The sequence below is a fragment of the Labrus bergylta genome, chromosome 15 (assembly GCF_963930695.1).
Source record: "Labrus bergylta chromosome 15, fLabBer1.1, whole genome shotgun sequence".
Classification (NCBI taxonomy): Eukaryota; Metazoa; Chordata; class Actinopteri; order Labriformes; family Labridae; genus Labrus; species Labrus bergylta.
In genome coordinates, this window is record NC_089209.1 from 27,404,868 (window position 1) to 27,418,226 (window position 13,359).

Below are 13,359 nucleotides of genomic sequence, written 5' to 3' on the forward strand. Positions count from 1 at the left end.
CCAGTGGCCTCTGCACTCTTAATTAATCCTGTGCATGTTCAGGTGTCATTGAGATTTTCTTTATTTTGTATTCTGACTGCAGGATTCTTATTAAGGGTTAAAGGTTTTCAGTGAAATCAACCTGGACCTGATCTGACTGTGGTTGCTCTGCATCAGGATCTGCTGAACTCCTTTTCTTTACCAAAGAGACTTTAGACACTCAACACAAAATAACACAAGTAGATTAAAGTCTTTCTCACTCTACATCAGTTTATTTATTACAAGGTTACACATGAGCTGTCTGAAGAACTTCTGTTACCCAACACAGAGGCCTCCAAGGAAACAGAGTGACAGAAAGAAGAGAAGATATCAGGAGAGAAGAAGGATCCTTTCACTGTAACTGTTTCATATAAACCCTTTCAATTCAAACGTCATAGCTGCTCCCAACTTACTGGTTCACATGTCATTAACAAAACATCAATGTCAAAAAAGTAGAGACAGATTTCTGTCAGTAGAATTGTCTTATATCCCTTTATAACAGCAGTTATACATCTGTTAGTCAATACATACTTATGAATACACATTAGTGATGTTGTTAACTTGAATTTCTTTGGATCACTTTTACCATTGCACTGGATTAGCATTTCTCTCCAGCGTGAATCATCATGTGTGTGGTCAAATTTCTCTTAGAATTAAACCTTTTACCACACTCAGAGCAGCCGAAGGGTTTCTCTCCTGTGTGAACTAACATGTGTTGGGTCACAAGATCTTTTCGGTTGAATCTTTTACCACACTCAGAGCAACTGAAGGGTTTCTCTCCGGTATGCCTTAACATGTGCCTGGTCAGAACTTTTTTTCGGTAGAATCTTTTTCCGCACTCAAGGCAGCTGAAGGATTTCTCCCCTCTGTGAATTGCCATGTGATATGTCAAACTAGACTTATCGGTAAACCTTTTCTCACATTGTGAGCAGCTGTAGGGTTTCTCTCCTGTGTGAACTAACATGTGTCTGGTCAGACCCTCTCTTAGGAGAAAATCTTTACCACACTCAAGGCAGCTGAAGTGGTTCTTTCCTGTATGAACTAACATGTGTCTGGTCAGAACCTTTTTCTGGTTAAATCTTTTACCGCACTCAAGGCAGCTGAAGGGTTTCTCCTCTCTGTGATTTGCCATGTGATCTGTCAAACCAGCCTTACGGGTAAATCTTTTCTCACACTGAGAACAGCTGTAGCGTTTCTCTCTGTGAATCATCATGTGTCTAGTCAGATTTCCCTTAGAACTAAACCTTTTCGCACACTCAGAGCAGCTGAAGGGTTTCTCTCCTGTGTGAATCATCATGTGACTGGTCAGATTCCCTTTTTGGTTAAATCTTTTACCACACTCAGAGCACCTATGCGTTAATTCTGACAGATCTTCTCTTGTCTCTTGCCAATCATCACCGTCATCAGTCTCAGATTCATCAGAGTCTCCAGTCTCGACCTCAGTCTCTGGTTGTAAACGTCTCTCTGGATCTGAGTACCTCTCTGGTTCTGCTCCTCCACAGTCCTCTCCATCAATTCCTGTTTCCATCTGTTCAGTTTGTCTCTGATGAAGCTGTGAGGACTGAGGTTTCTCTTCATCATCTTCACTCTTCACAGAGACAGGAGTGAAGGGGAACTTGGTGGTATCATCCTCCTCCAGTCCTTGAAGCTGTTCTTCCTTCTGACTGATCCACAGTTCCATGTTCTTCTTTAATGTGTTGGGGCTTGGTGTCCTCCTGGTCCAGAATGTGGCTCCACTCCTGCTGCTCAGGTGGAAGCTCTTCTTTACTCACTAACAGCTGCTGGACATCTGCAGGACACAGTAAACAAACATTAACGGTACTTAGACTGATTTTTTAATATGAATAAGGGCTGTCAAATGATTTCATTTTTAATGGCTGAAAATCAACAGTCAATTGGAATTGATCACATTTTAATCATGTTTGGACTTCACTTATTTAGTATTTAAAAAAGTTTTGAACCAGCCAAAGAGGTTGTGTAAAAAAAAAAAAAAATGGCGCTGGTATCCTAAGGCCCCGTGTCCACCTAGCGGTTTTTTCTCAGCGCCAGCGTCTTTTTGCAGTTGTTCTCAATTGGTAGAGGCCGTTTGCAGCTGAAAGCGGCTGCCTGGAAGAAAAGCGCAGAGCCCAGCGTCTTTTTCAGAAGCGCTCTGTGTGGCCGCTCCGGGCGCTCAAGTTGAAAATATTTAAATTTTAAAGGCACAACACTGTTTTTCAACAAACCAATCATAAGGTTGAATGGTTGGTATTCGTCACCTTGGCAACCAACAATGATGGAGGACAAGTTGGTCCTGGCCATTTCAGTTCACCCAGAACTTTATGATATGTCAAACAAAAATTACCATATTTAGAAAGTTCCGTTTGTGGGAGCAGATCGGGTTGACTCTTGATGTTGCTGGTGAGTGTTTTCTTTTTTGTCATCCTTCAAGCTGTTGTCAGTGTGTATAAGTAGTGTATGTAGCCGTTCCTGCTAACCTAACGATAGCTAACAGAATTTAACGTGAGCTGCCTCGCTATGTCAGTTTGCTTCTTTCTTTTTCTTACACTTTGTCATTTAATCTGATAACAGGCGGACGTTGCCAGTCCAAATGGAAGTATCTAAGGGACAAGTATAGAAAGGAGAGAAAGGCAGAGAAGGAGAAGAGGAGTGGAGCTGAAGGTAGAGAGAGAAAGAGATGGAAGCTTATGAACATCTTGGCATTTCTGGAGCCACATATTCAAGACAGGGAGACCTCCTCCAATTTCAGAGAGGAGAGAGATGAGACAGAGACAGTCCATTCGCTCCTTCAGACTATGTCTCCTTCAGTCCCTTAGACAGAGGTAATCACAGGGAGCATGAGATAAAGGAGTTATTATTGTTAAGAATTCTTGTGTAAGATATCACTGTGATATATAGTTTGGTTATGCTTAAGTCTTATATAGGCTTATATAAGAAGTGGAAGTTGCTTATACTTTATTTCATTTAAAAAATAATTGTAGCTTCTAGTTTAGACTATACTGTAACGTGAAATGATTGACAGGTTTTCCCCTTGCACTCCCCAAAACTTTTAAGTCACCAGCTACCATATTTATGTACATCCATCCATCCATCTGTTTTCTTCCGCTTATCCGAGGTCAGGTCGCGGTGGCAGCAGGCGCAGTGAAACAACCCAGAGTTCCCTCTCCTCAGCAACGCTTTCCAGCTCCTCCTGGGGGATTCCGAGGCGTTCCCAGGCTAGAAGGGATATATAATCCCTCCAGCGTATTCTGGGCGTGCCTGGAAAACCTCTAAAGGTAGGCGCCCAGGAGGCATCCTTAACACTAGGACCGGCAACATTCTAGACCCCCCTCTAAGCGCCGCAGCCGTCTGTGAGACGGCATATGTCATTTAATTGTTTGTACTCAGAAGCACACAAATAATGCATTTTTTTGATGAAATTAAATACAACTTACTTTTATCTACAAACCAAATAGACTATCAGCATAAGGCAGGATTGGTAACCTTTTAAATGTCGCATGTTAATTTACAATATCTGTCGGCTTTTTTAGTGCGCCATTTTTTACTGCTGCTCCACGTCTCCCGTTGCTAAAACACATTCTACAAAAATGAAACATACATAACTTTTAATATATAACATTGTTGGCTATATTAGGCTATGCATTTAAAAAAAAAACACTGCAAAAAAAAGAGATAAACACCGATGCTCCTCCTCTTCTCTGCAACTGGGTTTGTTTCCCCGACATCATTGACCAACACACACACACACGCCAAAAACAACAAAAACACGACTATCTATGGGCATGACAAAGTATATAGCCTACAAAAAGAACTGCAGAACTCCATAACGCAGCGGTGAACAAACAAACAGATGAACAATTGAACAATCGGCACAAGTGCTCAACCTTTACGGTGCACTTCCCACTCACAGGGTGCCTGCACCCCTTGCAGGAGACAATGGTCATATTTTTCTTGCTCCTTCTCAGCTCTTGTGGATGCTGTGGCTCAGTGGGCACCGACGTCAGACTGGCCTTGACATGCAGGTGTTCCTCTCTCTGTTCCTTTGCCAGCTCAAGAATGAGCATGTATCTATCTGTCTATGGTCTCTATCTATCTGTCCCCATATACATGAACTCTATAAATAGAAACAATAACTAATAAAAAATAAAATGAAGCGCGAAAACAATCCAAAGAAATGTATCATTTTCAACTGTCCATGTGACGGCGGTGGCGGTGCTCAGAAATCTTGTTTTATTTTAGTTACACATAGGCTTCAGAAAACATACAGGACACATATTTAAGAAAAGTCAATGGATGAAAGGCTCGTAGTTTTTATTTAAAAAGAGTTATTTGTATTATAAAAACCCAAACCGACCGTCAGATGGTCTTGGCGGTTCTAGTTTTAACAGTAACCAAACCACCTCAACTGGCTCCTTTCGATGCGGAGGAGCAGCGGCTCTACTCCGAGCTCCTCACCCTATCTCTAAGGCTGAGCCCAGCCAGCCTGATAATTAATGAATAATTATCCTTTACTTATCTTTCAACGGATATAACAGATTTGTTTCCACTGTGTTCTTGGTTCATTCTTCGAAGGTGACAGGGTTAAGTCTGTGATGCTACTTCAGGGTTTGCCTACAAAAAAACGTCATGTGGTTTGTTACAAAAGAGTCTTTAAGTAAAGTGAATGATGTTGTTAGCAGGAGCTAGCTGCGGCTAACACTGTGCTGTGTGCGTCTATGGACTAAAGGCTCTGCTCCCTGAAACATAAGCAGGAAACACGTTTCCAGCAGTGGAAAGAAAACCTACCTGCTCTCTGCAGCTTGATTTCAGGTATTAAAATCACATCCAGCACTTTTCTTTGTCGGTGGAGCTCCTCTTCGTATCCACATGTTGTTGTTTCTGATATATCTCTGATAACCGCAGCGAGCAGCCGCCGTCTGAACAAATCTTTAAGATCCTGAAACCCGGACATCTGACACACATCCAAGAGTCACAGAAGAAAAACTCAACACTGACGATACTCTGATAACCTACAAAGTTACAGACACACGTGGTATCTGTGAAAGAGACGGAAATAAACAAGACTGTATGTCTGGGTGTCAGCCTGGTGGTCTGAAGCCGCGCCCCCTGAGCTTCTGATTTTCAAAATAAAGCTCCGGAAATCATGCAATTGAATTGTCACAAATAAAAAACTTATATTAACGGAATAAAATGTTTGTGTATAAATGAAGACTAATAAAATACTTTAAAAACAAGTACTACTTGTTTTTAAAGTATTTTATTATTATATATATAGATATAGATATAGATATATAGATAGAGATATATAGATACAGCTCTGGAAAAAATTAAGAGACCACTGCAATTTTTTCTGAAAAAAAGCATCTCTGCATGTATGAAAGCCTTCCATTCCAGTGCCTGTTGAATTCCAACACAAGCAAACCTCATTCAATGAGGTACTGTATAGGTGATCACCTGAACCAAATCTTATTAAAAGAGGAAAAGTATAAAACCCACTGCTGTGGTCATCACTATCCTCTTTCAATAGGACCAGCTGGATGGCAAAAACAGTGCTAGTAGTACCTCAAAAGTAATTGGAATAAAAAAGATACCTAATGACCATGCCAAAAGAGTTGAAAATAAAAGTTTTGAGTGAGAAAAAGAAGGGTTAAATTCTGGCTTTACTGGCAGAGGGATACAGTGAGCTTCAGGTTGCTTCCATCCTTAAAAATTCCAAGACGATATTAGAACAAGGTCAAGCAGCAGACATTGGGGACAACAAAGCTACAGACCGTCAGAGGGCGAAAACGACTCTCCACTCCTCACTGGGGTGAGGTGCATGGTGAGAACGTTTAGAAACAGGCTCCTAGGGGCAAGGCTCAAGTCGTGTAAAGCTAGAAAAAAGCCCTTCATCAATGAGAAGCAAAGAAGAGCCAGGCTGAGGTTTGCAAAAGACCATAATGATTGGACCATAGAGGACTGGAGTAAGGTCATCTTCTCTGATGAGTCCAATTTTCAGCTTTTCCCAACACCTGGTTGTGTAATGGTTAGACGGAGACCTGGAGAGGCCTACAAGCCACAGTGTATCGCACCCACTGTGAAATTTGGTGGAGGATCGGTGATGGTCTGGGAGTGCTTCAGCAGGGCTGGAATCAGGAAGATGCGTAGGGCGCATGAATCAAGCCACGTACAAGGTTGTCCTGGAAGAAAACTTGCTTCCTTCTGCTCTGACAATGTTCCCCAACTCTGAGGATTGTTTTTTTCCAGCAGGACAATGTTCCATGCCACACAGCTAAGTCAATCAAGGTGTGGATGAAGGACCACCGGATCAAGACCCTGTCATGCAAGTAGAAGGAGCAAAACTACAGAGTGTAAGGACAGTCTGCAGTAAAGTTCAAAGAAGACAAAGAGAAAACACGCTTTTATAGTAGAATCAAAGGAAGGGGGTGGGTATCAGTAACCCCTGTTGTTGGGCAGATTGAGAGTTTAATGTTAAACATAGTCGAGACCTATGGAAGCAATTAGTGATCAAAATTCAAATGATAAAGCTAATTTGAAAATTCAAATGCATTAACAGAAATGCTTTTTAATTTTCAGAATATGGGTGCATTATTTGACCTATATTTAAAATTAATATTCAGTCATCCAGTTTGCATTATACTTTTACTCTCTATGTATGCATATTGTATGACATCATTCAAATGAAAACTAAAAGGTCTTTGGTTTTTCGTTTTCAAACTTGCCGTGCTAAAAAGTGATCATAATTCAAACCAACTCGAAAACGAAATGGCAAAGTGGACGGCGCAGGAATGTGACGTCAGACTCCAGCTCCCAGGCAGGCGAACGTAATATGTACAGTCTATGAGGCGAGTGGGCAGAACACGCACTACGATGGGTGGCGGGGTGAATCTTTAACACTGGTACAAGCTCCAAACTAGTTGTTGCCCTGATTTTCATTCAATTTTAGCTTTGTACTTGATTATTCTTTTAATAACTACAAAACTCTGAAAATTAAAAAGCATTTCTGTCAATACATTAGAATTTTCAAATTAGCTTTATCATTTGAATTTTGATCACTAATCGCTTCCATATAGACCAGGGATGTCACACATACGGCCCGACAGCAGGTTTCATCCGGCCCGCGAGACGTTTTGGGAAGAAGGAGGAAATGTATTGAAAAATATTTTGAGATTTTTTATAAATTAAATATTTGTAATACTTATTTTCCCCGAATTGTATTAAAACCTATGTAAAATGAGCAACCTAAAGGTTGATATCATGATACGAATATTAATTAAACGAGTATCATAAAAAGGCGGGTGGCCGAGCGCACGAGCTGCTCCTGCATTACGCTGGTAATACATCACTGGTAAGAGAGGTGACACAGAATGCAATTTCAAGAGAGATCAAAGGAGCAATATTTCTTAAGTTTTATTTGCTCACAAGTTGCCAGAATCGTATCAGAGCCACGGGACTAAAAGACAGGCACACCGCTGCACTGCGTGTGCATCATGACGGTCTTCAGCTCTGTCCACACTTCTTACCAGTTTCTCCTGTCTTCACTGATGTAAAACAAAAGTTTTGGCTGATAATAACAAAGCTTCCTATGGAGTGAGCCACAAAGAGCAGCTCGTGCAAAAAAAAAACAATCATCTCCGCCATGCGTAATGGCCCAGACTGTCTCCACACATCCAGACTAAGTGTAGGTTGTGGACACTGGCGTTGAGCCTGATGCATCTCCCGACTAGTTTTACCTCTGGTTATTGTAAAAACAGTAAATTAAAATGAATATTAACTGATTTTATTTACAGATGGTGCCCGAGGTGCCCTTGAGCAAGGCACCAAACCCCCTCCCTACCATCAGCTCAGGAGCGCCCGCTGTGGGCTGCTCCGTCACTCTGGCTTCTCTCCATTAGTGCATGTCCATAGGATTCTGTTTCTGCATGTGTGTGTATAATTCAGCCTATGTGTGTGTTCATGACTTACAGGGTGTAAAAACTGAAATTTCCCCTTGCGGGGATCAATAAAAGTAAATCTTAAATCTTATATTTGTGTTGTCTAAGTCTGCATTGTGTTGCTGCAGATCTGTCTGATCTACAAATCAAGACAGCTAACACAATTAAACAACAAGTTGTTTCCTTCAGCCCACACAGGCCTGGGTAGCGATATGGATGCTACGGTCTCCTTCTTTCCAGGATGTTGACTTCTTGTCTGGAATTGTGTATGTGGGACACGCTCTTCTACGACCTACATTTCAGTGAGCGGTTCGAGACCCCTCACTGAGTTTCATGGGCTCTGTAGCTACTCTTAAAGTGTATTCAACAGGAGCAGGGAAAGAGGCAGGATCTGGAACGGCAGAGGGGGAGATCTTGTTGAAGGAAGCAGGATCTGGAACGGCAGAGGGGGAGATCTTGTTGACGGGAGCAGGATCTGGAACAGCAGAGGGGGATATCTTGTTGCAGGATCTGGAACAGCAGAGGGGGAGATCTTGTTGAAGGGAGCAGGATCTGGAACGGCAGAGGGGGAGAGCTTGTTGACGGGAGCAGGATCTGGAACGGCAGAGGGGGAGATCTTGTTGACGGGATCAGGATCTGGAACGGCAGAGGGGGAGATCTTGTTGACGGGAGCAGGATCTGGAACGGCAGAGGGGGAGCTCTTGTTGAAGGGAGCAGGATCTGGAACGGCAGAGGGGGAGATCTTGTTGACGGGAGCAGGATCTGGAACAGCAGAGGGGGAGATCTTGTTGACGGGAGCAGGATCTGGAACAGCAGAGGGGGATATCTTGTTGCAGGATCTGGAACGGCAGAGGGCGAGATCTTGTTGACGGGAGCAGGATCTGGAACGGCAGAGGGGGAGATCTTTTTGAAGGGAGCAGGATCTGGAACGGCAGAGGGGGAGATCTTGTTGAAGGGAGCAGGATCTGGAACGGCAGAGGGGGAGATCTAGTTGAAGGGAGCAGGATCTGAAACGGCAGAGGGGGCGATCTCGTTGAAGGGAGCAGGATCTGGAACGGCAGAGGGGGAGATCTTTTTGCAGTGTGATGCGTGTGTCCAGGTGGCTCTTTCAGCGACCTTCACAGCAGTGACCAGTAGCACCTGATACGGCCCCAACCAGCGATGAGCTCGTCACCACCTCTTCCTGAAGTTCTTCATCAGCACGACCTCTCTCCTGGTTTGATGTTATGCAGTGGAGTGGAGGCAGATCTGTGCTGGGTAGCAGACACCTGATTTCTGATATCAGACAGAGCTTTTTTGAGAGAAACACAGAAGTGTTCCAGTTTATCTTCACAGAGGTTGGTGTCCATCGGTGGTCTTTGTGGTCCCATGCCAGTGTTTGGAGGAACTGCTATCTCAAAGGGTAAAAGGTTAGGTCGCTTGCACATGCGCATTCTCATGATACATCAGGACAATAGGCAGAGCTTTGGGCCATTGGTGTTGTGTGTCTTCATAACATTCGGTCAGTTTGTTTTTCAAAATGTCATTGTCAATTTAGCAAAACAAGGAAAAAGACACTTAGGCAAACACAGCTTGTCATCAGGCCCATACCACACACCATCCTTAAAGGAGGAGTCATTTGGTGACCATAGCTTGTGCTCTACAGGAGGCAAGAGGAAACAAGTGTGAGGTTAGGTGTGTGTGTGTGTAGGGACGATGAGAAGCAGCTTTTGCTGCAGCATCTGCTCTTGCATGTCCTCTCCCAACTACATCATCAGCCAAAGTGTGAGCCACACACTTACAGACAGCTATCTGCTTTGGGAGCAGAATGGCTTCTAATAGGTCTGAGACCTTGTCATGATGTAAAATAAGATTACCATCACATTTGAGAAATGTTCTGTTTCCACAGGGCGCCAAAATCGTGAACGACCCCAAAAGCATACCTGGAATCTGTAGATGGTGACAGATTTCCCTTAACTAGTTTTCACACTTCAGTTAAGGCCACCAGCTGCTGCCTGTGCTGAGTAATAAGAAGGCAAAAGAGAACAGTTTCATAGTCTTCAGTCACAGCATCACCAGACGGACAATGTCATGTGTCGGGGTCACGTGAGGCTGAACCATCAACATAGAAAATAAAGTCAGGATTGGTCAGAGGTTCATCAGAGAGGTCAGGTCTGGGAGTGCAGATGTAAGGAGAGGCAGAAGAGTGGCAGGATTCAAAGGATTACATCGTCGGCAAGTCAAGAAGAATTGTGTGATATCTGAGCCATATCGCTGCAGATAAGTAATATGAGATTTGAAACTGCATGAAGAAGTGTGAGTGGGGAGAAGCCCACAAAATCTCTGGAAGCGAGAATGGCACATTGAGAAGCCGCCACAGCACAGAGACAATAGGAAGTGCCTTTGCAACCGGGTCGAGCGTGCAAGAGAAATACGCTACTGGTTTCAAGTGAAAACCATGTTTCTGAAGAAGAACAGATGCCATGCCCCCCTCTCTCTCGTCCACACTTTGGACGAAAGGTTTAGCAGGATTAGGAACCCATAATGTTGGTGTGCTTTGTAAGGCTGTTTTTAAACTAACGAATGAATGTTCCGCTTCAGGAGTCCATGTGAGATGACCAGAGGCCTTCAGATTCTTTGCATTAGTGATGTTTTGAAGAGGACGTTCAAGAACAGAAAAGTTAGGAATGAAATGTCTGCAATATGAACACATCCCTAAGAAAGACATTGCTTGTTTCTTTGTGACAGGTTTAGGTGTATTTACAATGGCAGAAATTCTAGAAGGGGACAAAGATTTACCCTGAGGTGAGAGAATGTGTTCCAGAAATGTGACTTCTTGTTTTACAAACTGGAGTTTGCTGAGTGAGGCCTTGTGGCCTTCAGCGCACAGATTTTTTAGCAAGGCAATAGTGCACAGGAAACAGGAACTGAGAAAAAGGCGTTTGACAGATCGACCACAGATAAATAATTTGAGCCTTCTGGGACTTGAGAAATGATTGTGTAAAGATTTGGAACATTTGGAGCAGGTGCAGAAATTGCTGCTTTCACTGCTTGAAGATCCTGGACAAAAAGCCATTCGTCTAGCTGCCATTTTGGACGGATCTTTTTCAAAGGCGAGTCTTCGCAAGGAACGATGACTCCTTTTTCCAAAAGTGATTGAAAAATGGGACGAATCCCCTCAAGAGCTTCTCGTTTAAAAGGATATAGTTTTTCAACAGGTCTGTAATCTGATTTAGGAATAATTGAAACAGGCTCACAGTTTTTGATGAGTGCCACATCATATTTACTGGAGGCCCAGAGTGCAAAGGGAACTTGAACTAGCAGAGGAGAAATGTCTCTAGAGCTTTCTGCTCGAACATATCTGCGCTGCACAGACAGCGTACCATTTCCTGAAACGACTTCCTGTATGCTTGTAGAGACACAGAGAAACAAACATCAGAATTGGTGAGCGGAGTCTGATCTTAAGTTGTCATACATTTCTTGGTCAAAGGTCCTAAATCTCTCCACCGCTAGTTTTTAGCCTTTGCCAGAGAATTGTGAGGATAAGAATTGTTTACCTGAAACAGTTTCTGTTGTTGATCTGTCAAACCTACCATAGCAGCACAGTTAGTTCACAGTCCAGATTAAATATGATGTAGTTATGCAATCATCAACAAACATCTGATTTATAATAAAATAATCTTTCATACTCATCGTTTGGACCTGAATTGACGAGAGCCCTGCAGTGCAGATGTTGTGCCTTCATTCTGTCGGAGAAGGGGTTAATCACACTCGAGGCTGTCTGTGTGATGTCTATTGAGACATCAAGCTGCAGCAACTTTAAAGTGGATAAGTTTTATTGGTGTTACCATTTTAGAGAAGAACAGAGCAACAACAAGGAGGAGGAAGGGTGGAGTTCAACAGGGGTAAATCTCTATTCACCTCGTTGTTGTTGTTGTTGTTGTTGTTGTTGTTGTTGTTGTTGAGGGCTGCTACAATGAAACTGAACGCCACATTGGAGCTTTCCTCTATGAAGTGCCAGTATCAGCCAGCAGTGATTCTCCAGCTGCAGTGAGACACATTGGGCTGAAGGTTCAAGTCCCCCCTCACACACACACACAGGAACTGTTGAAGGAAGATTTGAACCTCTCTGCCCTCATAAAGTTCAGATTGAAGGAGTATAACTGAATCATTGTGTTTATTTTCTGATCATTTTCAATGTTTACTTAAACTCTTATATCTAAGAAATGAAGGCTGAGACATTTGAAACCCCGTTGCTATGGTGATAATCACCCTGTGGCGTTTCCTGCTAACAGGACTTTTTACTTTCACTTTCTCCAGTTGTGACGCAGATCTGTTCTCTGTGTTGAAGGTAAAAGACACTTTTCACTGTTGTTAAAACTCTCTGTTTAATTTAAATTTCAAAAGAGCTGTAAGCTAACAGTTAGCAACCAGGTTTATCAGCTGCTCTCGTTACAGTAGAAGAACAGGGACCACAATGACTCTCAGATAGCACGCAGGCTATGCTAACATGACATACCACATATTTTCATGAAGGGCCGACACACCTTGTGACTGATAAAGTTCACTTTTAAAGACCGGCCCCTAAAGCAGGGACAGCTGTTCATTGGTTGGTTGAGCTAGGTTGACATGAGACTGCCCCCTCCCCACCCCTCCTCTCTGGGTAAAATTAAGTGAGTCAACTTCAGGAAATCACTTCTAAACTGACACAGGAAGTGGAGGAGGGGGTGGGACGACTCTCTCATGCTCACTCCACCTCTCACTCACTCTGCACACCATGACAGCAGGAGGAGAGGAGAAATGTCAGAGCATTCAGATCCTTACAGATAAAAAAAAACAGACACAGACAGACAGACGGACAGAAAGACAGACAGACGGACTGAGAGACAGACAGACAGACAGACAGGCAGGCAGGCAGGCAGACAGACAGACAGACAGACATTTCTTTTCTTCCTTTGGATGATTTAGCAGACATTTTTTCACTTTGTCTCAGTACAATGCAGCTTGAGACTGAGTTACCACCAAGTTTTCTTCTCAATGTGTGACAAAAAAGAGACTTTCAAAAGGTTGCTCTGCACTGCTCTGAAACACGATACTGACTCTTCTTCTTCTCTAGTTTAATGGCGGATCACAACCAACGTGTAAAAGTGTATATCGCCACCTATTGTACCAGAGTGTGTAACATCAGACCTTCATATACTTCAGGTTAAAATCTAAAATAATAACACCGCCCCTCCCAACCACATCCCACCTACCCCCTCAACAAAAACAAAATACATACATTAGTAAATAAAATATATATATACACGTCAAAAGTTTGGACACACAACAGTAACAGTATTAACAATAACACAGTATAATATATTATTATAATATACTGTAAGCTGTATCTAGAGCACACCTACTAATAGAAGGGGTTTTCTTTATTTTC

General features: G+C 42.9%; 1 protein-coding gene across 2 annotated transcripts; it reads right to left on the reverse strand.

Moving 5' to 3' along the window:
* Positions 1-228: 228 nt before the first annotated feature.
* LOC109978714 (gastrula zinc finger protein XlCGF57.1-like) lies at positions 229-11,886 on the reverse strand. Of its 2 annotated transcripts, none has more exons than XM_065963798.1 (2): positions 11,618-11,886; positions 229-1,807 (listed from the first exon to the last, which is right to left on the reverse strand). In XM_065963798.1, the coding sequence occupies exon 2, from the start codon at positions 1,697-1,699 to the stop codon at positions 617-619; it is 1,083 nt and encodes a 360-aa protein (XP_065819870.1). In that variant the 5' UTR covers positions 1,700-1,807; positions 11,618-11,886; the 3' UTR covers positions 229-616. The 2 variants fall into 2 exon arrangements, with proteins under 2 accessions (XP_065819870.1, XP_065819869.1); XM_065963797.1 differs by lacking the exon at positions 11,618-11,886 and adding an exon at positions 4,801-5,223.
* Between the last annotated feature and the right edge of the window lie 1,473 nt (positions 11,887-13,359).

What these genes read in the sequence shown, in the direction of transcription:
- LOC109978714 (XM_065963798.1), bottom strand. Translation starts at nt 1,699, where the DNA reads ATGGAACTGTGGATCAGTCAGAAGGAAGAACAGCTTCAAGGACTGGAG.